Source organism: Zingiber officinale, chromosome 4A (assembly GCF_018446385.1).
Source record: "Zingiber officinale cultivar Zhangliang chromosome 4A, Zo_v1.1, whole genome shotgun sequence".
NCBI lineage: Eukaryota > Viridiplantae > Streptophyta > Magnoliopsida > Zingiberales > Zingiberaceae > Zingiber > Zingiber officinale.
Genome location: NC_055992.1, coordinates 101787676 through 101814879, shown reverse-complemented (window position 1 = coordinate 101814879; position 27204 = coordinate 101787676). Strand labels below are relative to the sequence as shown.

Genomic DNA, 27204 nt, shown 5'->3' with positions numbered 1-27204 from the left:
AGTATCATGATTACCCTAAGAGAATTTTTCATTGAAATAAGTGAGAAAGTCTTATTATAATTAATGTCCTCTTTCTGAGTAAATCCCTTTGCAACAAGTGAGTCTTATACTTCTCGATGCTACCTTTTGAATCCCGTTTGATTTTAAATATCCATTTACAACCAATGGATGTCATACCTTCAAGTAATTCGATAAGTTTTCAAACATCACTATCTGTTATAAACTTCAACTTTTCTTTCATGGCTTCAATCCATCTCTTGGGATTAGAGTATTGTTTGATTTCTTAGAAAGATATAGGATCACTTTTCAATCCTATGTCAAACTCATGTCCTTGGAGATAAACATAATCATAAAAATCATGGATTTCCTCTCCCTAGTGAATCATCTTAATGACACTTGTGGTTGAGGTACTTACTCATCCATATGAAGAAATACCTCAATTTCAGTGGAATGTCCCTCCAATTGTATTGAAAATGACACGAGAATAACTTGATTTAATACTTCTCCTAGATATGCAATATCCATAATGTAGAGTATAAGTATCATACCATTACTCATTGCACTAGCAGTAACCATAAGAGTATCTCTAATGTTGTACTCAAAAGATATGTCCCTAACCTTAATACTTCCACTATCCTGAATAAATTTAATATTTTTGTATCAAAACAAGATTTATTTGAGGGTTCATAAAATTTATAGCACCTAGAATTTTCAGAGTAACTTATAAAATTGAAGTTGATAGCCCTTGAGTTCAATTTCCTTGCATTATAAATGTCTATTACTAGACTTTTTACCGGTCCACATCTTGTATAAGATTTTAGACACAGCCTTAATAGGTACTTTATTAAGTAGATATAATACAATTATGAGTGTCTCACACCACAAAAACTCTAGTGGAGGAAAAAGGTCATTATACTTCTTACCATATCTTTTAGGGTCTGGTTTGTCATTTAGATATACATTTTGATTAGGAGTGTTAGACATGATTTACTAAGGAACAATCCCATAATCAGCAAGATAATTTACAAAAGATTCATGATGTTGTTCACCTAATCTGTCATATCGACTATAGTATTTACTACCATGATTGGATCTAACAACTTTAATTTTCTTATCTAGTTGATTTTCAATTTTAGCTTTGAAAATTTTAAACATGTCTAAATATTGAGACTTCATGAATAAGGTATAAATAATCATATAACAAATAGTTATCTATGAAACTAATAAATATGTGTGTTCATTCTAAGATGCCTTAGGGAACGATTGACATATATCTATATGTATTAGTTCTAAGATTTCACTACATCAACCCACACCATTATTTCTTTTGTTAGTCATTTTTCCCTTGACACACTCTATACAAACATCAAAGTTTGACATATCAAAGGAATCAAGAATCAACCTATCTATACGTTGTTTCTAAACACCTATGTCATAACAATTCTCATAAGTCATATTGTTTTTCGTACCTATGTTATTTATAATTTCATTGTCAATAGGCGTTAAGGTGTTTAATCTATATAGATTATCAATCAAAGAACCATTGCCAATCAATACTGAATTTAAGAAAATATTAAAAATTCAATGAAAAATGAACAAAAATAACTGATTTATCAAAATAAGAAATGGAAATTAAGTTCCATCTAAAAGACAGTACAACAAAAGTATTATCGAAATCCAAAAAAATGTCAGTTCCTAAATAAAGTCTAAAAACACCTATTGAAACTACACCTTTTTGTCATTTTTAATATAGATGCATGTATCTTTTATCATCAAGCGACAATCGGCTCTTGAGATCATCTTGCATAGTGGCAAGTATGTGAGTACCAGTAGGCACAATAGTTAAGTTAACTTTCGAACTAATAAAGTTAGGAAGTTTACTTTCTTAGCCAATTGGCATATTTCGAACAGTCTTCCTTTATATAATCTTTCTTCTTGCCAAAAAAACAAATGAATTTCTTATTTTATTTCTTTTGCTCCTTATGAACATAAACCATAGAATTTGTAATTTTCTTATCTTTATCCTTAATATTGGTCATTTTTCTTTTTTTTTTACTCGAACCTTGAGAAGTGAATGCTAGGTGAGCACTTTCAAATGTCTCACCCCTCGATCTCTCCTCCTCTAGCATACATTAAGTAATAAGCTTATTTATGTCCCCTATTCTATTTGAATATTATACAAATATTAAAAAGGTGAACTATGCAAGTAGAAATATTAAGATAAAATGTATTAACATACTCTTAGACATCTCGAGTTTTAGTGCCTTTAGTCTTATGGTGAGATTGGACATCTCCTTGATGTACTTTCTAATGCTTTCATTTCCATTATACCATATTGAGACAAGCTTTGATAATATTGTAGTTATCTCAACCTTTTCATTTGAGGTGAAAGGGTTTGATAGTTGCTTTAGGAAAGTCTGATCATCCTCTCCTTCAATTATGGAGCCCTTAATTAGTTCTATAATTAAAGGCTTCATGATGCTCAGACTCATGTGATTTGATCTCTCTCACTTTTCAAATTCAAACCTATGCTCACTAGTGCTAGTCAGGAGTACAAGATAATCGTGCCTCAATGCATAGTTTAAGTCCATACAACTCAAAACTATGATAATGTATTCCTTCCGCTGGGCAAAGTTTGATCAGGTAAGTGTAGGGATGTTGTTAATATTAGCCATTATTGATTGCATTGAATTAGAAGATAGAAAACATCACAAGTTCATGATTAAAGCCAAGAACATAGATAGATAAATATTTATGATAATTATGAAACATAAAATACACATAGATAAAGCGTACTAAAATTCTTCTTTGTTGAAGGTGAAGAAGCCTCTTACACACTTTGAAAGCTTAGAAAAGATTAGGAACATGATTACAAGAGTTGTTGTTAGAGTTCTATTGAATTCTTAGCTCTAGGGGTCCTTTTATAGCTCCTGGAAAAATATAGTCTGATAGATCGAATGGGTGCGATAGAAATTCGTTCAGAGTCTAGGTCGACTCCTACTCGAAGACCCACGGTCCTTGACCGCACCAATGGACAATCCACTAAGATTCTTTTTTCCAAAAACCTCGGAAAGAAGTAATGCGTACAAAATACAATGATATAAGATAGTAACAACCTACTATCTTATATAAGATTAAGTGCAATACAAAAATAATAAAGTATACCGACTGTATGTAAGAGTTGAAGCTTGGTCGGCACTTGTTTGCGTGTAGAGGAATTGTAGAGCAGTTGCACGAGCAGCATTAGCATAGAATTGAACCACAACAGATTACCCTTTCCAGCCTCAGACCTTGAACTTCAATTTATAAGATCGGCGATGTTCGGTCGACCGATCCCTGTGTTTGGTCAACCGAACCAGCTCTCTTCCTTCCTGGCTATGATCTGATTGCTGATTCGATCTTTGACATTAACTATCCATTAAGGGTTCAGTCGACCGATCCCCTTATTCGGTTGATCGAACAGGCTCATTCCCTGTTCGTCGAGATTTGCTGAAATTCGCATTTACTGTGCATTTAATATTGATAGTTCGGTCGACCGATCATCCGGTTCGGTCGACCGATCAATGTAGTTTCCTTCTGCTCATGATCGTTGCTGTCTGTGCTGAGTCATCATTGTTCGGTCGATCGATCTTACTGTTCGGTCGACTAATCATGGCTTGATCGGACTCGGTCTGTTCTGATCTGATCTGAACACTTCCTTGATTTCTTCTTGTTCGGTCGACCGATCCTCCGGTTCGGTCGACCAATCCAGCCAGACCTACAACATAGTGTTAGACAGAAAAGAATCCTGCAAAATAGATGTTAGCATAGTAATAATATTATTAATGCATGAGTAATATAAAAGATAGTAGAACTGTCTTGATCTCAACTTTGAAACATTCCCGGTGACCGAAGGTTGTTCCCTTCGGGAATCCGACCTCACTGTCACTCCTTCAGTTGTTTACCTCAACCTACCTGCCAAACATAATCCTCCAGACATGTTTGGACTTTGCTTACTCAATGTTTGATCGCCTGATCCACTAAGACCTTTCTTGTAATACTATATTAGCCAACAACAATAATAATGCATAATACAATGGTAAACTTAAACCTAGATTTATCGAGATCCGCTGGTCGACCGAAAACCATCCGATCAACCTTGCTTGGAGTCCACTCCTCCAAGACTTCTCGTTACCTAGGGTTACCACCCCCTAGGGTTTTCTCCACCTAGCTTCACTCACCAAGACTCAATATTCGGCTACCTAGGGATCATGTCCTCCAAACCTATCCAACTGGCTTCCACGATATACCGATATTTCCCTTGCCTCAGTATTCGGCTACTCAGGGATCAGGTCCTCCAGACCTATCCACCTAGCTTCCACGATATACTGAGATTTCCCTTGCTACCCTCCAACTAGGACTTCCCTTGCCTATCCTATAACTAGGACTTCCCTAGATCAAGCTCCATACTTAAACATACTTAAACATACTTAAATATATTTGTCTGACATTAAAACCTTGGAGGTCGATTGCACCAACATAGTCATTGCTCGGAGGCACCTCTAAAGAGTTCTAGGGCGCCTCCAAGAGGATAGAGTTTTATCTTCTTCACAATAGTAGCCTAATGGCTATTGTTTGCTCAGTCTAGGCTACCTCCAACATTGTTAGAGGCACCTTCCACTAGAAGGTGCAAGGGTGCCTCTAAGCCTCTTGGAGGTGCCTTCTCCTTAAAGTGCGAGGGCACCTCCAAGCCTCTTGGAGGCACCTTCCATGAAGCAGATTAGACTCCAAGCTGATTCTCTTCACATGGGTGATGCTCCGGTTAGCTGGAATTTAGATCACATGAACCTAACTCCAATCTTCTTCTCGAGAAGTCTTCCACTTCCGCTTCTCATCCCTCGAAAATGTTGCTCGCTTCCTTATCTTCCGCTAGCGTACTCTTCCGTAGTACCTTGTCTCTCGGATGCACCGAGTCTGTCGACTCCCTTCCTGTGTCATCCTTCTCTCTAGTTGGATCTTCCACTCGACTTCTTATATTCCTAAGCTCCTATACACTTAGACACAAGAATTAAACACAAAATAACCTAACTTAACTTGGTTGACCATATCAAAACTAATTCGGGGTATTTACACTAAAATTCTAATCTTGTGATCAAAAGGAATGTCGAACTCTAGCCGAAGAGACAATCGTGCATCTTTCATATATATAGATTGCTAGGTCTCATACCAGAGGTCCGATAGTTTGCCGTCGACCATGGGTTCGAAAAGAAAAACAAAGAGAGAGTGAAAGGATCAAAATAGAGAAGAAATAACGACGAACTTACCGTGCTATCGAAAGATGAAGGCAAAGACACTGAAGTACGTAGAAGCTAATGAAAGCAACATCGCTTGTTGATGACCAAATATAAGTTTGTGGTCGCATAGTAGGGTTATTGCATTGGTCCACCGAGTCGTTGGATGGTGAGAAAAGAACGATGAGATCTCATGGAAGTCGTCAAATAGCACAGTCGAACTATTGTGATTACAACACAATCTCCCCCATTAAAGCGCAGTAGTAGCGAACTATGAGATGGCGTCTCGATCTCCTCGATGGTTCAACTACAATCGTCGAATAAGCAGCAACTCCACACCACCGCCGAATCTAGGGTCGCATCAGCAACTACATCACAACATGCCTTCACAATTAATGCAATAAAGTGCTCTCACGATTTGAGACAGATGTTGCATATCAGTCATTAATGCGACGATCAATGCATCAATTATAAGGGTGATATGCGATCATGCATACCATGTTCATTAAATGTGATGCCTTATCTCTTTGACCATAAGGAACTGGCAGGCTATCCTAACAAAACATTGACACCTCAACTTAGCATTCTGAGCAAAAGTTTGGTAGGCAGATGATAACTCAACATAGTTGAGTCAGTTAGATTATACCTCCTTCAACCAGACTTGTCAAAAAGGCTTGTGATATGACAGAAGCCTGCATCCCCCATGTGTCACATGTGGTCAAAAATCATGTTGAACTCTCAATTAAAGTCAAGGTTGGTCAAATATGACCCAAAAGGAATCAGACTCCATATAGAAGGGGCTTGTGTTTGATCAAACCTATTCGATTTACTCATCTCAAGGAATATAATAGAGTTCGACTGGGGACAAGTTAGCTATTACAACTCGGCTTTGTCATTAATATCATCCCTGATGCGATGATGATGAAGGGCCCCACCCCGCTACCGTGGTGGAGGTCAAAGGGAATCAAAGTCAAGGTGGTTAATGCTTAGAAGTCATTTGCCGATCGGATGAGCATGTCCTGATCGGGAAGAGAAAAGGCCCGATCCGAGATCACCTTTGACTCGGCCATGAGCCAAGCACCCGACGCTCAAATAAGAGGACGACAAAGGGAACATTATGTAGAAACCGGGCCAAGCGGCTCTTCCGCTCGGCCTAGCAGCAAACTTGATATCAGCTGAGTACACGGACAGTGAACTTCCAGCCGAGCGGTTTTCTCACTTGGCTCAACAACAGAGCACGTGGACAATGGACTTTCAACCGATCGACCATCCCGCTCGGCCCAACAGCATAACATTCAGACAGTGAATTTTCGACCAAGTGGCCATCCCACTCGGCCCGACAATAGACAATATGTGTACAGTGTAATTCTGGCCGAGCGGCTATCCCGCTCGGCCCACTAACAGACACAACACACTATCTTTCGACATCCTTTTAAGAGTTAGTGTCGCAGACAGGCGGCATGGTCATACAGAAGATCGTACGGCGGAAGCTTCCACTGTCACTTAAGATATATGATCGGCTTGTTAAGGTACTGTGTCAGGGATACTTTATTGACACGTCTTTTCAGGAAAAGCTTTGAGACGCGTGCTCACCTTGGGAAGCATGCACGCGCACTACAGGAACTCTATATAAAGGGGGGTCTAAGCATCGGCGGAGGTATGCGATATCTTACTGTTCGCTACAGTTCTTGTTGCTCCGCTTACTACTTCTTCTTCTTCTCCTTCGCTGGAGACTGACTTAAGCGTCAGAGGGCCATCGCCGGGGACCCCTTGCCTAGCTCGGCAGTGACGCTGCTTGTGTTGCAAGACATGAGCAAAATCCATTGGAGGTCAACAGAAGCGCCACATTTCTAGCATCCATCTCATCGACTTTCGGACAGGATCATATTTGGCGTCGTCTGTGGGAACGTAGCCTGCATCCTAACCGAGAAGATGGAGGACGCTAGATGACTAACCACCGTGACGCTCACTCAGGAGGAGCTAGAGATGCTCGTGCAAGCACGAGCAGCAAAAATGATCGAGCAACAACAACAGGCGCTAGCCGATCAGCTAGTGTCGTAGCCTGCAACATCGGCGATCGATAGGCAAGCGGGGCAAGAAGATCGAGCAGAGTAACTCTCCGTATGGGGGCAGAAACAAAGGCCGGCTGGCACCCAGGGGGAAGCGTCGCCAGCGTCGATCCCCTTCCATTGAGCTTTGTTTCAAACCCCCTGGGAGATAGCCTAAGCTCATCAGGAGCGAGGATCGTCTTCAGATGATGCTCCCATTCGGGACGCACGAAAAGGCAAAGCACCCCAAAGCAACACGTCTCCCGAACGGATCAACATGCAGTTCTCAGAGGAGATCTTACAAGACCCTCTGCCCCGACACTATACCCCGTTGGCGATTGGGACGTACAACGGGTCAACCAACCCAGATGATCATCTGGATCGGTTCGACAATGAAGCTACGCTGCACCAGTACACGAACGGAGTGAAGTACAGAGTCTTCCTCACAACTCTCTCCGGATTGGCGCAACATTGGTTCAGAAGGCTGCCGGATGGCTCGATATGAAGCTTTAAGGATTTCCGAGCCATGTTCTAGCACCACTTCTCCAGCAGCCGACGCTACCAGAAGACATGTGTCGACCTCTTCACCCTGAAGCAAGGGCCCAAGGAAGCGCTCCGAGCATACATTCAGCGCTTCAATCAAGTGGCCATGGGCATCCCCTCGGTCTCGTCCGAGATCATGATGAACGCCTTCACCCAGGGGCTTTCCGAGGGAGATTTCTTTCGGTCACTCATCAGAAAGCCGCCCAGGGACTTCGACCACATGCTCAAGAAGGCCAACGAATACATCAACGTGAAAGAAGCTCAGGCGGCCAGAAGAAAGGAGGCATCGACCGAACATTCAGCGCCGATCGAGCGCGGACCATCAAGCAGCCATCAACCACCCAAAGATCCGAGGGTTGGAGGAGCACGGCTGTACCAGGAGACCAGGGCGCATGCCGTGCAACATGTGGCATCTGGTCGGCCTAAGGCGTTGAAGAGAAAGGTATGGATGCCTATGTTTTGTTTATTTCACCAGTCGGTGATACACAACACGCGGGACTATCGAGGACTAACACCGATCGTCAGTCGACCGGCCCCAAGAGGATACCACCGTCGATCACCTTCGCTCGATCAGTGACAAAGGCACTGATCGACCGAGCGACGAGAGGAAGAAAGAAAGGAGCCTAAGCGCCATCACCATCAATAAAGGGAGGACACCGATCTCTCCAGGATCCCAACCGAGCAAAATAGGTCATCCGCTCGAGAAGAAGTAAACAGGAACAACGCTTCCCGAGGAGAGATAAGCATGATCGCCAGAGGGCCGACCGCCGGCGACTCCAACCAAGCCAGAAAGTTATACACTCAACGGTTGGAGATCCATGTCATGGGATGCAGCAAGGAGAAGGTCGAAGACCCCCAAATTAGCTTCGGCCCTAGTGACCTGAAGGGCATAGAGATCCCTCATGATGATGCTCTGATCATCCAAGCGGTGATCACCAACTACACCATTCACCGGACTTTTGTCGACACGGGAAGTTCGATGAACATCATATTCAAGAAGGCATTCGATCAGCTGCAAATTGATCGAAGTGAGTTGCTGCCCATGGCAACCCTGCTTTACGGATTCACAGGCAACGAAGTTTTGCTGATCGGCCGAGCAAGGTTGGCCATCTCACTGGGGGAAGAGTCGTTGAGGAGGACCCGTACCACCAACTTCATAGTGGTGGATGCACCATTGGCCTATAACGTCATCTTGGGTCGACCAGCCCTCAACGAGTTTCGGGCGGTGGTGTCAACTTAATACCAGAAAATAAAGTTTCCAGTGGATGATCAGGTGGATGAGGTCAAAGGCGACCAACTAGTCGTGCGGCGCTACTATGTGGAGATGGTCAAGATCGAGGCAAAAGCCGCTCAGAAAGCTCCACGACTGGAGATAAATGCGATCACTAAGAAACCCCCTACCTTGGTATACGAAGAAAAGGAGGAGGTCCAGATCCACTCCGACCGAGTTGAGGCAACAACCTTCATCGCCACTGACCTGGAGGAGGAGAAGAAGGCAGAGCTGGTCGCCCACCTTAAACAAAACATGATATATTCACTTGGTCGAACCATGAGCTTCCCATCATCTCCCCCAGCGTGATTCAGCACGAGTTTCATGTCTGACCGGATGCTCGGCCAGTGAAGCAAAGGAAATGGGACTTCAGCGCAGAACAGAATGTGGTCATCCAGATGGAGATAGAGTAGCGGCCATATCAAGGAAGTCCAATTCCTGAGTTGGTTAGCCAATGTTGTGCTAGTCTCCAAGCTGGGCAACAAATGAAAATTTTACATCGACTTCCATGATCTAAATAAGGTGTGCCCGAAGGACTTCTATCTGCTGCCCAGGATAGACCAAATGGTGGACTCGACTACAGACTGTGAGCTGATCTGCATGATCGATGCTTATCAAGGGTACCACTAAGTGTCGCTTGCCTGCGAGAACCAGTAAAAGGCCAGCTTCATTACGGTCGATGGAACATACTGCTACAACATCATGCCGTTCGGACTAAAGAATGCTGGAGCCACCTACCAAAGGCTGATGAATAAAGTGTTCTGAGGGCAGATCGGCCGTAATATGGAGGTATACGTCGATGACATACTAATTAAATCCCTCCGAGCTGCTGACCTATACGTAGATATCAAGGAGACTTGTGGGACGTTGAGGACAAATGGAATAAATCTGAACCCGAGCAAGTGTTTGTTTAGTGCGAAGAGTGGCTGCTTCTTGGGCTATATAGTCACCGAGCGAGGCATCAAAGCCAATCCGAGCAAGGTCCAAGCTTTGCAGGACATGCCTCCACCTCGGAACTTGAAAGAAGCTCAGAGGTTGATTAGTCGGATCACCGCGTTGTCCAGATTTATCTCTTAGTCGTTCGATCAGAGCTTGCCATTCTTCAAGATACTGCGTCGAGCTACAAAATTTCAATGGGACACTGAGTGCGACCGAACACTAGAGGAGCTAAAGGAGTATCTGAACTCACTACTTGTGTTAGCCAAGCCAGTTGTGGGTGAGCTGCTCTAGATCTACTTATCATCCAATGAGCATACAATCGGGTCGGCTCTAGTTAGGCAGAATGGCCAAGAGCAGCAGCCTGTGTATTTTTTGATCCATATATTAAAAGATATTGAGTCCCGCTACACTGATCTCGAAAAGTTTGCTTATGTATTAGTGCTCATCGCACGGAGACTTCGCCCGTACTTTCTGGCACATTCAATAATTGTGATGACTAATAGTGCTTTGGGAAGAGTCATCCTCAATCCGGAGGCGTCTGGACGACAGAACTTAGAGAGTTCGACATGCAGTACCAACCCCGAGCAGCGATCAAAGCTCAAGTTGTTGGTTATTCCTAGGAATATCGTATCGGTTCCCCTATACAAAAATTTTGTACAAGTCCTGAACCTTTCCTAACAACCTATTGTGTTCTTTAGAAATTAAATTCGGAATCGCAAACGGAACTTAATATTATTGATTCCAAATTTAATTTATCTATTCTTAGGAGTTTAGACTTGGATCACAAACGATACTTAACATTATAGATCCAAATCCACCTATGTTACAAATTCAATTAAATATTTCTTTCGAAAATCGGCTCCCAGGTCAAACATGGCGAGGCACTTGGCCTTCTTGGGTATGGGAACATCCACCACTGCCTCGACAAAGCCTTTTAACGAAATTCAATATTTAATTTCCTTATAGTAACCCTAGGTTTAACCAAAAAGAACAATCGAATCACAAGATCAAAAAACAAAGAAACACAAATTCGAAACAAATCCAAAAATTTAGAATCTCTAGCCTCTTGTGTTTGGTATTTCAAAACAATACAAAGAAAACTAGTATGATGCGGAATAGAATTACTAGTTATACCTTTCTTTGTAAACAACAACCTCTTGATCTTCTATCGTATTCCTCTTCTTATCTCGGACGTTGTGTCGGCAACGATCTACCGAGATGAGAACCACCAAGAGACTTTCCTTCTAGCAAGTTTCGACCACCAACCTTCAAGCTCCAAGGGATGCAAGAGCAAAGTCTCCTTTCTCTCCTTCTTCTCCTAGCTAGAACTGACCACCAAGGACTCCTCTAGTGTTGATGCCGCCGGCTACCAAGGAGGAAGAGAAAAGGAGAAGAGCAAGGAACAAGGGCCGGCCACCACCAAGAGAGGAGAGGAAAATAGAAGAGAGTTGTATCTCATGAAAGCACTCCCTCCCTCTCTTTTATATTCCTTGGTCTTCGCATATAAGGAAATTTAATTACAATTAAAATTCTCTTTATTTTCCTTGCCATTGATTAATAAGAAAATTTTAATTAAAATTCCTTTTAACCCTTATTATGGCCAGCCCCTACTCATGCTCCAAATAAGGCAAATTTTAAACATAAAATTAAAACTTCCTTATTTGTTTCTAGAAATTTTTTAAAATAAAAATTTCTCTTTAAAAAATTCCCTTCATGGTTGGTTATAAAAGGAAACTTTTATAAATTAAAATCTCTCTATTAAAACATGTAGATGATTTCCAAAAAGGAAAGTTTTCTTCAAAATTAAAATCTTCCTTTTAACTACAAATAAGGAAAGATATCTAATCTTTCTCTTAATCTTTTATAGAAAATTATAAAAGGAAGTATTTAATTTTTAAACTCTTCTTTTAAATATAACTTCCACATAAGGAAAGATTTTAAATAAATAAAATCCTTTTATTTTAATATGGCCAGCCAATCAAGCTTGGGCTCCAAGCCATGGCCGACCACTAAACTTGGCTTAATCCCTTGGCTTTGGCCGACCCATTCTTGGGCTCCAAGCTTGCTTGGTCGGCCACCTAAGGGTGGGTAGGAAGGTGGGTATAGGTGGGTATAATTCTCTATATACAAGAGGCTATGATAGAGACCGAGAGGAGAAATTGGTTTTGGTCTCCCGATGAAATTAAGTTTCCCATGTTCACCCGAACACCCAACTTAATTTCATCAATAATAATTCATACCACTAAAGAATTATTATTGAACTACTGCACCAATCCCAAATTATATTTTTGGGCTCCTTCTTATCATGAGTGTGTTAATCTCCCTGTGTTTAAGATGTCGAATATCCACTAATTAAACGAGTTACTGACAACTCACTTTAATTAATATCTTAGTCCAATAGTAGTACCACTCAACCTTATCGTCATGTCAGACTAAGTCCACCTGCAGGGTTTACATGACAATCCTTATGAGCTCCTCTTGGGGACATTATCAGCCTAGATCACTAGGACGCAGTTTCCTTCTATAATCAACAACACACACTATATATAATATTATTTCCCAACTTATCGAGCCTTTTGATTTATCGAACTAAATCTCACCCATTGATAAGTCAAAGAAATATATACTAAATATATGTGCTTGTTATTATATTAGGATTAAGAGCACACACTTCCATAATAACCAAGGTCTTGTTCTTTTATTCAGTCAGTGTAAAAAGAACTTACCTTAAATGGTCCTGCTCAATACACTCAGAGTGTACTAGTGTAATTTATCAGTCAAGATAAACTAATATCTAATACACTATGACTATTCCAATGGTTTGTTCCTTTCCATCTCAGTAATGAACTACTGTTTATAATTTATAAGGAATTGATAACATGATCTTCTGAGTGTGACACCACACTCCATATTATCTACAATATAAATTAATTGAACTACACTTAGCATATAAATGTAGACATTTGACCAAAATGATTCTTTATTACATTGGCAGATTTTGTCATAGAAGTCCAGAGTGATGAGCCGACTGCAACATGGAAGATATATGCGGACGACTCGTCCACTCGGCAGGGCAGTGGAATCGACATATTGCTTATCTCACCGCAGGAGGATCGGATGTAGCTGTCCGTTTGGCTGGACTACCGAGCCACTAATAACGAAGCAGAGTATGAGGCACTGATAGCTGGCCTTCAGGCAGCTCGGCACGTAGGAGCAGTGAAAGCCCTCATTCACTCGGACTCCCAGCTCGCCGCCCAGCAACTATCCGGGACATTCGAGATAAGAAACGTACGGCTAAGGCTCTATATAGAGGCTTTCAAGAAGCTAAAGACCAACTTCTAGGAGGTCGTTATACAGAAGATCCCTCGATCGGAGAACCAGGCGATAGACGAGTTAGCGAAACTAGTTAGTTCGTTGATGCCGATCGTCATAGGTCAGCTGATCAAGCAAGTGTCACTCGTGGCACACATCAACTGAATGGAGGGAATAACCTTCCCAGACGACTAGAGGATGACCCTGACAGAATTCTTACAGTCGAGAGCTACACATGCCGATCCGGAAGAAGCTCGCTTGCTGAAGAAGAGGGTCAGACGGTTCACCTTGATCGACAATCAGCTTTACAAGAGAGCCTTCTTCGGACCCCTCCTCAAGTGCGTCGAATTGGAAGACGTCGAGTACATCCCGAAGGAGGTGCACCAAGGCTCTTGTGAAGGTCATCCGGGTGGCCAAGCATTAGCCCAAAAGATACTCCTGCCTAGATATTTCTGGCCGACCCTCCAAGAAGACGGCGCTCGGACAGTGGCCACTTGCTTGTCCTGCTAGAAGTATCACAACATGCCACACCGACCGACCGAGGAAATGAAAGTGTCCACGGTATCATACCCGTTCGACCAATGGGGCATGGACATCATCGGGCCTTTCCCTATAGCGACCGGTCAGTGGAAGTTTCTGCTCGTTGCGGTGGACTACTTCTCGAAATGGGTAGAAGCTGAGCCGCTTGCAACAATCACCGAGCAGATGGTTATCAAATTTATTTGGCAAAACATTATTTGCTAATTCGGAATCCCACACCGACTTGTGTCCGACAACGGGAGACAGTTCACGGTCAAGAGCTCAAAGAATGGTGTGAAGGCTATGATATCCAACAAGCTTTCACCTCGGTAGCTTACCCTCAGGGCAACAGACAGGCCGAAGTCGCCAATAGGGATATCCTCGGAATCTTACGCGTTCAGCTCGACCACATGGGAGGCAGCTGGGTCAACGAGCTCCCCGGTGTACTGCGGGCTCTCCGCACGACTCCAAAGGAGGCGATCGGCATAACCCCATTTCATTTGGTGTACAACAGTGAAATAGTTGTCCCCGTAGAAGTTGGAGTGGAGTTCGATCAGGTGCAACTCTACAACAAAGGGAATGCCGAACGAAGGCATATGGAGCTCGACCTGGTGGACGAGATGGGCGCTAAAGCAGTCGTTCGGCTAATGACATACCGGCAACGGATGAAATAGAATTACAACCGGCGAGTGATCCTGAGGTCCTTCCAGGTCGGTCATCTCGTCTGGAAGAAAGTGAGGCTGGTCGGCGACGTTGCCAAGCTCAAGGCACCATGGACATGACCGTTCAAGGTTGTACAGAAGCTCTATTCGAGCGCCTACTATCTGGAGGACAAAGAAGGAAGGAAACTCGAGAGGTCATGGAGCGCGAACCATCTTCGACCCTACAAGGTTGGATGAGAGGTGCACGAGCGAATATTGTACTTTTTGTATTCTTTGCATGCCTTCCGAACACAGGGCAACATATGAACAAAAGGCGAAGATCTCTTTAAGTGCACCTCCATGAACGGTCGAGCAACGACCTTAAACTCGGGTGTACGAGTCAACATCAACGGTTGAGCGACGACCTTAAACGCGAGTCAACATAACGGTCGAGTGGAGATGTTAAATCCGAAATCACATCAAATCATTGAGCGACGACGTTAAACCCTGACTACCAGAGGAGTCGATCGACTGATAGAATAATTATGAACGAGGCCAAGATGTTTTGCAAATGATCAAAAGGAGTCAAAAAAAACATGCAAGGAGGTAAAGCTCGTACGAATGGACGAACATGCATTTAAATTTCAAAAATTTTGCATTTTATAGGAACGCTCAGCCTCACATAGGAACACTCGGCCTCACTCAAGATAGTCTTAAGGCATCATCTGTTAGAGAGGCGATGAGCTTGTCCTGGCTGATGACGTTGCCAGCCAGAGAAGCTGGTAAATGGTCTCCTTCTTGGAGTTGGCTGATCATCACGTCGATCACCAGATCGAACAGTCAGAGTGCCCAGTCGGTGACTTTGTCACAAAATGCATCCGAGTGGATGTAGGCTTTCTTCCTGGTCTCAAACCTACTCAACTCGATGTCTTGGTAAATCTTCAAAGCCGCTCGAGAGCCCTCTAGCTCATCCTTAGCGGCGGCTAGTGCAGTATTTTTAGAGGCAATTTAGTTGCGAAGGGCTGTTTATTCAACCAAGTGGTTGTTCCGCTCGGAGATCAAAAAGTCCGTAGCTTCCTTCAGCTTTTGGGCGAGGGCCTGGGCCTCTTGATTCTTCTCGTCGAGGTCGGCAATGGCCCGGTTCTTCCCCGCATTCGCTGACTCGATCTTATTATCAAAAGTAGTGACCTGTTTGTTGAGACGCTCCAGCATTGTGGCTTACCCGGTGCTCTTGGTTTGTTCGGCCTCAAGCAGTTTGTCGCTCTTCTCCAGAACGGCCCGCAGCCTGGCCACCTCGGCGTCTGTCTTTTCTTGAGCGGCGAAGGATTGACCGCTCGACGCCTTCAACTGCTTCACCTCCTCTTCTAAAAATGCGAGCCTATGACACATAGCCAGGCTCTCCACCCAGTACTGCAGACAACAAACAAACATAAGTGTCGATCGGGGGTGAAGTATGTAAATGTAGATGAAGCTTACCCCAGTGGACATCTGGGTGTGGTTGTCCGCGAGTGCGCCCTGAGGCATCATTGCCACACGGGCTCGGGCATCCTCCCAGATCTTGGCGAGTGGCCCCTGGATGATAATCTAGTGCTCGGGGCCTTGAGATCCGACGCTCGGCTCATTGTATTCTTCGGTGGGCAGGTGGAGGATCGCCGTGATATGACGCTAGCCGCTCGGGGCCGATTGCGCCGAAGACGTTCGAACCGACGAGCGAGACGTGGACGCTGGACAGATGTCGGACTTCTTAATCTTCGAGGGCTTCGAAGGTGGCAGCATGAAGGCCACCGGAGGCGCAGCAAGGGTTCCTTATGGCAGCTCGGGTAGAGAAGGCATTCGATCAGACGATGTAGCTGCCACAATCTCTGGGAGGGGAGTAGGGGTCGAAGTCTCGACCCGCTCGGCAGACCGGGCCCCCAAGGTGGTAGAGCGCGGTGAGGGCTCTGCTTGGCGCCTCTTGCTCCTGTTCAATGGCACATCGGAGGAGGCAAAGCCCAATGGCTCCTCAACCGGGATGATCGGGCGTCACTCGGATGGAGGATGGGATCCTGCGGCCGCTTCTCCGCTCAACGCATGGCTGGCCTTGCCTCTGCTCACCAAGATGGGAGTCGCCTCGCTCTCATCCTGGGGATCTTCGTGTGAGCCGATCAGCTGCAGGCCATGGCTCTTCAACGTCCTTGAGCTTCGCCTTGTTGGTCATATGTGCTCGCATCATGACTTCGACTGCAAAAGAGAAGGAGAAATCAGTTAGCATCAAAGAAAGAATTAAAGAAGCTTCATACCTAGACTGGTCCGTAGCCGAGTGCAGATCGGTCTCTAGCCGAAGATATATAGGACACCCTCCAACAACAGCTTATGGATGTCGTATTTCTGACCGGCTAGAATAGAGGTTGCGTTCAAGTAGTCTGATCGGCTCTTGTAGCTTTTCAGAGGAGGCTGAGGTGCCACTTCGAGTTGCCAACTAGTCGAGAAGTCTGGCCGCTCGGGAAGGCGCATGAAGAAAAAATATTCTTTCCAGTGCTTGTTGGAGGTCGGCATCTTGTCGAAAAAAACTAGATTGACTCAAGACTGGAAGAGGAAAGTCCCCAAATCGGATAGTTTAGGGTAATAAAAATAATGAAAGATCTGGGGGATCAGAGGGATGCCATGCAGACGAAACAAAACAACAACACCGTACAATAGTCGGAAGGAGTTTGGCACAAGTTGGTGGAGGGAAATGCAAAAATATTTACAAACTATGGGAATGAAGGGATGAAGGGGGAACCGTAGACCGGCGATAAATTGGTCTCGGAAGAAACAAATGCAGCCAGTCGACGGAGAATTGGGTCGATTGGACAAAGAAGGCAGAATGATCTAATGATAGGAAGGAATTTCAAAAGCATCACACAGACTCTCAACGTCACCCCCATTAAACCTAGACTCCATGGATGTGTACCAGAGTCCAGGGACAGAGGCAGACGACTGTGAAGAACTTGTCATCGCGAAAGCAAAAATGAAAATAAGGTGGAGGGGAAGAAATACGATTGAAGGAAGGAAAAGGTCACTAGAATGTTGTCGGAACAAAATGAAATGCTAAAAAAAATCGAAGGCAGACGCGATGGGGAGAAGGCTTACGGGAGAAAGGTCACCGGGAAAGCAGAGATCACCGGAGAAGAAGCACGAAGGATCGTCGGAGAGCGTGGATCGCACAGAAGCACAGAGAGGTGGCCGCCGGGAGCGCTCGAAGAAGTGTAGAGGAGGAAAAGACACAGAGGGCTTATAAACTGCAGGCTCGGCCGACTGGTCTGATCTAGGTCGCGGAAACCCAAGCCAAGATCTCACCATTGAATTCAAACCGTCAACATCACATCACAACTATCACGTCAGTCGTGCGACGGCAGTGGGCGTGACAGTAGCGCACCACCATGGGTCGGCAATTAATGAAGGCGTGGGAACATGCTCAACCATAATGAGCGGGGATTTGCACGATTTCCAATAAATTTGGATGACTTCAGACTAGCTCGCGCTCGCCCGAGATTGCCCAAGGAGAACTTTTACAAGAGCAAACCTTCGTCATGTCGATCGGATCGAAGGAGCATACTTATGCCCGAGCGACAAGCTTCAACAGGCTGATCGACGAGGATCGGTCTTATCCCGATCGGAGACTACATAGTGACGAAGGTCGATCGGAATTTGTTCACATAATGGTCTAGTCAGTCGGACTTATAGCCTCCTTCAACTAGACTTGAGGGGGAGGCTTGTGATGCGGTGATGATGAAGGGCCCCACCCCGCTGTCACGGTGGAGGTCAAAGGGGATCAAAGTCAAGACGGTCAATGCTTAGAAGTCATTTACCGATCGGACGAGCATGTCCCGATCGGGAAGAGAAACATCCCGATCCGAGATCACCTTTGACTTGGCCATGAGCCGAACACCCGACGCTCAAATAAGAGGGCGACAAAGGGAATATTATGCAGAAATCGAGCCGAGCGGCTCTTCCGCTCGGCCTAGCAGCAGAATGACATCAGCCGAGCACACGAACAATGAACTTTCAGCCGAGCGACTATCCCGCTTAGCTCAGTAATAGAGCACGCGGACAATGGACTTTCAACCGAGTGGCCATCCCACTCGCCCCAGCAGCATAACATTCAGACAGTGAATTTTCAGCCGAGCGGCCATCCTACTCGGCCCGACAACAGACACCATGTGTACAGTGTAATTCTGGCCGAGCAACTATCCCACTTGACCCACTAACGGACACAACACACTATCTTTCGACATCCTTTTGGGAGCTAGTGCCGCTGACAGGCGACATGGTTAGACAGAAGATCGTACGGCAGAAACTTCCACTGTCAATTCAGAGATATGATCGGCTTGTTAAGGTACTGTGTCAGGAACACTTTACTGACATATCTTTTCAGGGAAAGCTTTGAGACACATGCTCGCCTTGGGAAGCATGCGCGCGCGCTACAGGAGCTCTATATAAAGGGGGTCTAAGCATCGGTAGAGGTATGCGATATCTTACAGTTGCGCTATAGTTCTTGTGCTCCGCTTACTGTTTCTTCTTCTTCTTTGCCAGAGACTAACTTGAGCGTCGGAGGGCCATTGCCGAGAACCCCTTCCCTGGCTCGGCACTAACACTGCTTGTGTAGTAGGATCGGAGCGAAGTCCACCGGAGGTCAACAGAAGCGCCACATCCCTAGCATCCATCTCATCGACTTTTGGACATGATCAATCCCCAACTCAACATTAGATGCCAACCTCTTCTCCGACTCGGCCCCATGTGCCTACCTCCTCTCCGACTCTGTCTTAGTCACCGATTTCATCTCTAACTCAGTCTCAGTCGCTGATCTCATCTCTGACTCTGCCACAATAGTCGAGCTCATCTCCAACTCAGCCTAAGGCACCTACCTCCTCCCCAACTCGACCTCAGTCATCGATCTCGTCTCCCACTCAATCTCAATAGCCAACATTGTCTATCCTTAGGGCCACTCAGCATCGCCCTCATCTCCTAGTATGTCCCCAGCTCAGGCCCGCACCCTATGCGGCCCGCTAAAAATACGAGGGCATATAAATAAGGAAGTGACTTGACTGCTTCATTTATGGAACGTTTCTCCTAGAAGATGTGGAAAATGGTAGCGGGCATCCGAGAGTACATGGGTAAGAGAAGCGTACAACTCGGAGCAGGTGATAAATTGATGCACATATCTCAAAGAGCATGCACATTTACAGCTCTTTAAAAGGTTGTCCAATCCCGTGGCCACAAGTGCACGTACCTAGAAATCCTGCATTTCCTTATGCAATTCTTCTTCCTCAAGAAAACCCTAATTTGAACGTCTGAGTGACCTATCGAGATTCCCTTGTATCATTCTAATCATCTTGTGGATTACTTTTTATATTTTTATCCTCTTAGACAATAATCTCTAGAGATCGTGCACTTCAACCCGTTCATTGATTAGTGACATAACCATCCACGAAATTTAGCTGGAACAGTTGTTTTGCTTACTTTTGAGCAAAGTACTGAATTACTATTTAAGAATCAAATGTTCATGAGCAAGTTTAGTATTCGACTCGGTAAGATATTGTTTATGCGTGTTCATGAGCAAATTTGGTATTCGACTTGTTAAAAATTAATTTATATTCATTCAATATATATAAAATCAATTAAATTAAAAGATTTGAACATATATATTTTTAGCTCATTAATATTCATAAATAAGAATTATGAATTATTTGTAAATAATGTTCACAAATAAAATGTGTGAAATATGTTCATCAATAAAATTTTCATTAATATGATAAATAAATAAATAAATAAATAAATAAATAAATATTAATAAAATAATAAATAAGTTTATATTTTCAAGTTTAATATTAAATAAACTTAAATTGTAACATTTTTAAACAAATCAAATAAACTTAAACTGTGCGTTCACCAAACTCAAGTCAAATTAAACCAAACTCAAACTCGTACAAAACTCGTACAAAAGAAACTAAGTTAAATTTAAATAATTATTTTAATAATTTGGTTTAGTAAGTTTGAATAACATAAAATTTAAATGCGTCCAAATATCACTTAACCAAACATCTGCATAAGATGTTCATAGGTTGGAATTCGTTATTTCACTTTGGTCTCTGTTTTCTTATCTTAATATTTTGACAGGAGCAGACAGTGACGGTAATCAGCTATTTTTACTTCATAAGAAACCTAGTGCTATTGGAAGACTGAGAAATGGCGTGTTTCCTCTGACAACTATTGGAACACGTACGTGTAATAATCAATATGAACTTGCATATTAAAAAATTGAAGACGCAAGTGGGAGATGGGGAACCAGGTCAATTATAAAATTATAAATGAAATATTGAACTCAAATTCAAAATCATATTATTTGTCTGTCAGTCAGTCAGCCAGTTATATTGAACTAAACTCAATTATAAAATTTACTGGAAGACTGCGTTGGGAGTGATCGAGTGGCTTAGTGTGGAATTATCAAATTATCGAATAGGTCGAGTATAAAAAAATAAAAAGATAAATTTGGCTGTTTCATTTGACTTTTCTATTGAGACTTCTCCAGAATTAGTGACCTATTTTGTTTTTATATATAACTTGGATCAAAATGTACACAATCCTCTCATAATTTTTTCTTGGCATTGTCAATCTACATTTTCTTCACATTGTCAATCTACATGTATGACAAATATCTTTTCTTCACATTGTCAACTTACATTTTCTTCACATTGTCAATCTTCATGTATGACAAGTTTGATCATGTCATGTTGATAGCGAGTGGGATTAGACACTCCTTTCTGAGAAGATGTAATAAACTCGTAGATCCATTCACAATGCACTGTGCTACTAACAACTGGATGATTAATAATAAGTTTTTACATAAATTTTTATTATTCTTTTCAAAATAAAAAACCTACTATAAATAAATAAATAAATAAATAGAATTATATGATATAATTAAATAAAAATATAAAAATATAAACAAGTATATTTATATTTGAATTATTTTTATTAAAATAAAATATATTTTAAAACTTAGATATTTTTATTGTGTTAAAAGAGACTTTCACCTTGAAAAAATTATGAACAAGACATTTCGCGCGCCCTAATATTTTTCTCTAAATTATCTTTCTTATTCGTCCGATCCAAATGTTGAAAATAATTTAGTCCAAAATGTTCTAACACGAAACTATTTTGAGAAAGACTATTATAAAAGTATTAGATCATTTAAATTAAAAATATATTTTGAAAAGAAAACAGAAAGTTAGAATAAGACATTTTTTCTAATATTTATTTTTTAAAAATAAAATTTAATAAACGAACATTAATCTAAGCTCCAGCATTCATCTCAATCCATCACATCCTCAGACTATTCATGGACTGACTTCCTACTGAACACGTGTCTTGACAAATTTTTTTTTTTTTTTTGTCAAAATTAACTTTTGCTCCTAACTTAATGGAGTAAGTTCTATAAAGAGCATAGATTCTTTGGAAATGCAAACTATTTCTCCTCCTTTCAGAGGCCTTTAAAGGAGGAGATATACAGTTCGTTACTATCTACTTAAGGTGTGCAGATACAGATTCTCCAATGAGTCCATCATTGCAGATCATGCATTCTGTCATAGCTGTTGCTCCTAATTGTAGTAAGTTCAATGTTCTGTATGCAAGGCTTACTTACAAACTATTTTTCGTATTCTTCTTCTTCATTGTTGCTCCTTATACACTGCAAACATCTATCGTAAATAGAAAATCAGTGAAAATCTTTTCTAATAAAATTCTCTCATATAATCCCTTGTATTCCTGCTAATTGGTGCAGCACTTACTGATCTAGGATGCAAGATGCATAGAAGTGGCAACAAAACATATATGGTGAAGTGGCAATTTTGTTCATATTTATCGTCTAAATATGATGGTAATCTTTGTTGTATGTTTCAAATAAGTTTCAAATTTATTGTAGTGCCAGGGCGGATCAATTGAAAGAATCAGTAGGCAATTCCAGAAGGTCCAACTTTCAGCTTCATCTTATGACACTGCATGGGTAGCTATGGTTCCTTCTCCAACTTCTCCTAACCATCCATGCTTTCCACAATTCCTTGATTGGATAATAAAGCATCAACATTCTGATGGATCATGGAGACTTAATCATGCCCAACCCTCTCTTATTAAAGACTACTTGTCTTCGACATTAGCTTGTATAATTGCCCTGGAACGCTGGAAAGTTGGTCAGGAACAAGTCAGGAAGGGTATGTAATAATAAACAGTGTTATAGCATTTGAGTGATCTGTGTTAAAATGATTAGTCATGTTGTTATTGCAGGTCTCAACTTTATTAGGAGTAATTTTTCATCCATTTTGGACGAGCGCTTGCAGTCACCAATTGGCTTTGATATTGTATTTCCAAGAATGCTTAAATATGCCATCGACATTGGTTTAGATGTTCCTATAGAACATCATGAGATAGACAACATGCTTCGCCGGCAAAACGCAGAACTACACAGGTTGGAAATGTTTTGACCAAGTAGTAATTTATAGAAGAAGTTATTCCTATTTTCTGTTCATGGGTTGCATCAGTTGCATCACATATGATGGCAGCTAAAAAGCAATTTGATTACCAGGCGTTATGTGAGCATGCTAAGAATGTTATATACATGTTTTTTTCCCTTGATGCAGATGATGTAGACTATGAGTTTGTCATCTAAATATACCTTCTTTCCGTCAGTTCAAATGTAGAACTTTGCTTTGTGCATCTTCGAATTTGATGATTTACTTTGCATCAAGGACATGTTCACTGTGAAGTTAATCCATCTAACATTATACTTAGTATAATGGTTCAGTTCAAAGGATCCAGTGATCATAATACATTAATACAGCATCATAACCATTGTTTTTGAATCCTGGCTTTGTTGCCTAAGAACCAAACGCTCTTCTTCATTTCTTAATGTTCTTTGAGATTTGATAACTTCCTATTGAAAACCCACTGTTTAATTCTGCTTCTCGATATACATCTAAAAACTTTGTCTAGCTATTTACTTATGACGAAACAAATGTCAAGCAAGATTGTGATACTTCATAGTTTGGGTTTTCTTTTTATTATTCATGCTATTATGTTTGTCTTTTCTTCACTACTATATATAGAAAATGGTTGCTTATTTGTTGAACTTATATTTATAATTTTTTTTAATACAATTGAACGTACAATTATGCTGTATTTGCCATTTGTAACTCTTTTTCTCCTAAATGTTCTTTGAGATTATTGAAACAGACTTGTTTGTAACATGTAAGAGAACAAGGAAGTTGCAACGCAAGAGAAACCTACTTAGCATATGTTGCTGAAGGATTAGGGAATTTACATGACTGGAAGGAAACTATGAAGCATCAGCTAAAAAATGGATCATTGTTCAACTCAGCTGCAACAACTGCTGCTGCAATGATGCACCATTATGATTCTAAGGCACATGAATACTTGCATTCTCTTCGATTGAAGTTTCACAGTTTAGGTGATTGAATATTCTCATATCTTATTAAAGATGAAAGTGAGTTTACTAATTTTTACATATTTACTTTAAATCTACTTGTTGGTTCTTCACAGTACCTACGTTATATGCTGTGGATGTGCATACACATCTTCATTTGATTGACACTATTGAAAAGTTGGGAATAGCTGAGCACTTCAGACATGAGATAAAGAGCATCTTGGATAAAACATATAGGTGCACTGCTAAATATTTAATTCTTTTCAAATAATTGTGATATTTTAAACAAAGTTTCCTTCTAACATATGCAGAAGCTGGTTGCTCGAGGAGGAAGAAATCCATTCAGATGTAGCCACATGTGCCATGGCTTTTCGTCTTCTTCGATTGAATGGATACGATGTATCTTCAGGTTATTGTTATGTCGATATTGAATCAAATGTATGATACCTATTGCTGACTGTGATGTTGGTTTGATTTGGTGTAGATTGCTTAAGTCGGCTCGTAGATGAGGACTATTTTAACAATGCATTGCAAGGATATAAGGATGTGAACACTTTATTGGAATTGTACAAGGCATCACAAATCAAAATATTTCCCAACGAGCAAGGTTTAGACAAATTAGCATCCTGGTCAAGAATGTTTCTGAAAGAAGTATTAAGCACCAACCGAAATCTCGGACACCAGATTGATTTAAAAGAGGTAAATAGTCGATCGCCTTTTGATGATAAAAAGTTGTTACTTGCAAAGGAAAACTATGTCTGAACAAACACAAATTTGGAGTTTGGATCAGGTTGATTACGCTCTAAAGTTTTCGATTTGGTCCAATGTGGAACGTTTAAAGCATAAAAGTACCATTGAGAACTTCACTCTTGGCAACTCACATGCTCTCAAAACTTCATGCGAGTAAGATTTAAATATAATGTGTGGCAAAAATGATATCTTCAGCTTTCTGCTAATGATTTTTTTTTCCCTAACCTGTAAATAGGCGTTATAGCATAAAGGATAGTGATCTAGTGAGATTGGCATTGGATTCCTTCCGAACTTCTCAGCGAAAATATCAAGAAGAACTCCAAATGCTCGACAAGTATTTCCACCGTTCTTTTGTGCATATGACTCCTTTTTTTTTTTTTCATTCAGTGTTCATATTTCTTGAATTTGACAGTTGGGTGCAAGATAGCAAACTAGATCAACTGGAATTTGCCAGGCAAAAGCAGACTTTTTGCTATTTTTCTGCTGCTGCAACACTTTTCTCTCCTGGAATGAGCGATGCTCGCATATCATATGCCAAAAGCAGTGTCCTTGCCACTGTGGTCGATGACTTCTTTGACAACGGGGAATCTATAGAGGAGCTTCAAGATCTTATTTCATTGGTGGAGAAGTCTGTGCCGTTTCCTGTTATTTGATCTTCTTTAAAAGGTTCACAAGCTAAATTTTTTTTCGCTATCGATAATAGGTGGGATGCAAATTGGGAAAAGGAGACGCATTCTGAACAAGTTAACATCATTTTTTCTGCTCTGTTCCACACAATCAATGAGCTTGGGACCAAGGCATCAGTATTGCAGAAGCGAGCTATCACCCACCATTTAGTTGAGGCAGTAAGATCTGAAGACTTCAAGTTTTTCTTTTCTTTACTTTAATGAAGATTGTGACAGATGGTCGTATGGTTAGTGGCTTAGATTGATAAATTGCATGATGAAAGAGGCAGAGTGGCGGATAACCAAGGAAGTTCCTTCGCTGGATGAGTACATGAAGAATGGGTTCGTGTCCTTTGCCCTCGAACCAGTTATTCTCCCAGCACTCTATTTCCTTGTTCCAGAACTCCCTGAAGCTGCCGTCAGAAATACAGAATACGAGAATTTGCTCCGATTAGTGAGCATATGTGGGCGTCTGCTCAACGACGTGCAAGGCTTCCAAGTAAGAGAAACAAACTGTCCTTAAAAACCAGTAGATCATATGGTCTGTTAATTTCATAAGACCTAAGAAACAAATTGTTCTTTCCTCTTTTTATTTTCCGCAGAGAGAATGTGAAGAAGGGAAGGTGAATGCCGTATCACTACGCGTTCTCCACAGTGCCGGTTCAACGTCCGAAGAAGAAGCAAAGCAGCAGATACAAGGGGAAATAGAGTCCGCCAGGACCGAGCTCTTGAGAATGGTGGTGCAACAAGAGGGCAGCGTCGTTCCCAGGCCTTGCAAGGATCTCTTCTGGAAGACGTGCAAAATACTGCACCTCTTCTACATGAACAACGACGGGTTTACTTCGCCGAAAGAGATGGTGAGGACTGTGGACGCAGTCATTCATGAACCCATAAAAACCAAGCTGAAATCACCGTGGCTAAGAAGCCTATTTATTCATATTAATATATAAAAATATTATAATAAATATAATAATAATAAAAAATATGTCAGGTCATCTTAGCCATTATAAGAAAAATGTGGTTGTAATTACAATTAAGACGGTAAACAAGTGAACCTGAGTCATATTTTATGATATTTAAATTTGTTTGATAACTTAATTAAATCGAGTCTAAAGTAAATTAAACTTTTAATATTTGAGTCGGTAAATAAGTTTTATGATATTCAAATTTGATTTATTTTTTTTATAAGTTTGAGTCTGATTTAAATTTATTTTAAATATGATTTATTTAAATATTATCAAACTCTGGTTCTCCTGACAATTTTTGCTAACCACTATCGCTTTTTGCAAAAATGGTCGCATTTGACCGGCAAAAATCCAATGGACTTGCAGTCAATCACTGATGTGCTTAAAGTAGGGAACAGATTGTCATATTCGATTGAATCGATTGTTGGGCTTGAAAAACGAGCACAGAAATTTTTTGAGTCCGTTAGACACTCGACTAATACCATCAATCGACTACCAATAGGACTAGTCAACTATTAGGCATGGATCAAGAACAGAAAGTTTCTAGTTGAATTGGAGTACTTGATTGATTTCCATCTGTTTACTGCTGGTATAGAAGGTTTTCAACTAATTATTGTATTTGACTATTTCGTTAGTCTATTGCTAATATAGATCCATCGGTTAATCGTGCATGGATCAAGCATAGTAGGTTTTCACGGTTCTCGAGGTAACGTTGAGAGATTATTATATGATAGAATTTTTTTTATAATAGATAAATAAATAAATATATATATATAGACAGAACGAAAGGGATATACATTAACTGCTCATGATTTTCGCTCGTAA

General features: G+C 41.5%; 1 protein-coding gene across 4 annotated transcripts in view; it reads left to right on the top strand.

The window, feature by feature from the left end:
- LOC121970368 (ent-kaur-16-ene synthase, chloroplastic-like) overlaps positions 1 to 26492 on the top strand; it is a 28007-nt gene extending 1515 nt beyond the window's left edge. For 2 of the 4 annotated variants that reach the window (XM_042521052.1, XM_042521054.1), the window contains exons 3-15: positions 22344 to 22396; positions 22485 to 22770; positions 22844 to 23024; positions 23809 to 24023; positions 24116 to 24236; positions 24311 to 24408; positions 24484 to 24698; positions 24790 to 24902; positions 24985 to 25083; positions 25162 to 25377; positions 25453 to 25594; positions 25668 to 25913; positions 26017 to 26491. In XM_042521052.1, coding sequence (XP_042376986.1) covers positions 22344 to 22396; positions 22485 to 22770; positions 22844 to 23024; positions 23809 to 24023; positions 24116 to 24236; positions 24311 to 24408; positions 24484 to 24698; positions 24790 to 24902; positions 24985 to 25083; positions 25162 to 25377; positions 25453 to 25594; positions 25668 to 25913; positions 26017 to 26364 — 2333 coding nt within the window. In that variant the 3' untranslated portion in view covers positions 26365 to 26491. Of the gene's footprint in view, positions 1 to 22031; positions 22171 to 22343; positions 22397 to 22484; positions 22771 to 22843; positions 23025 to 23808; positions 24024 to 24115; positions 24237 to 24310; positions 24409 to 24483; positions 24699 to 24789; positions 24903 to 24984; positions 25084 to 25161; positions 25378 to 25452; positions 25595 to 25667; positions 25914 to 26016 lie in introns of those variants that run through there. The other 2 variants (XM_042521051.1, XM_042521055.1) reach the window with 2 other exon arrangements.
- The last annotated feature ends 712 nt before the right edge of the window (positions 26493 to 27204 follow it).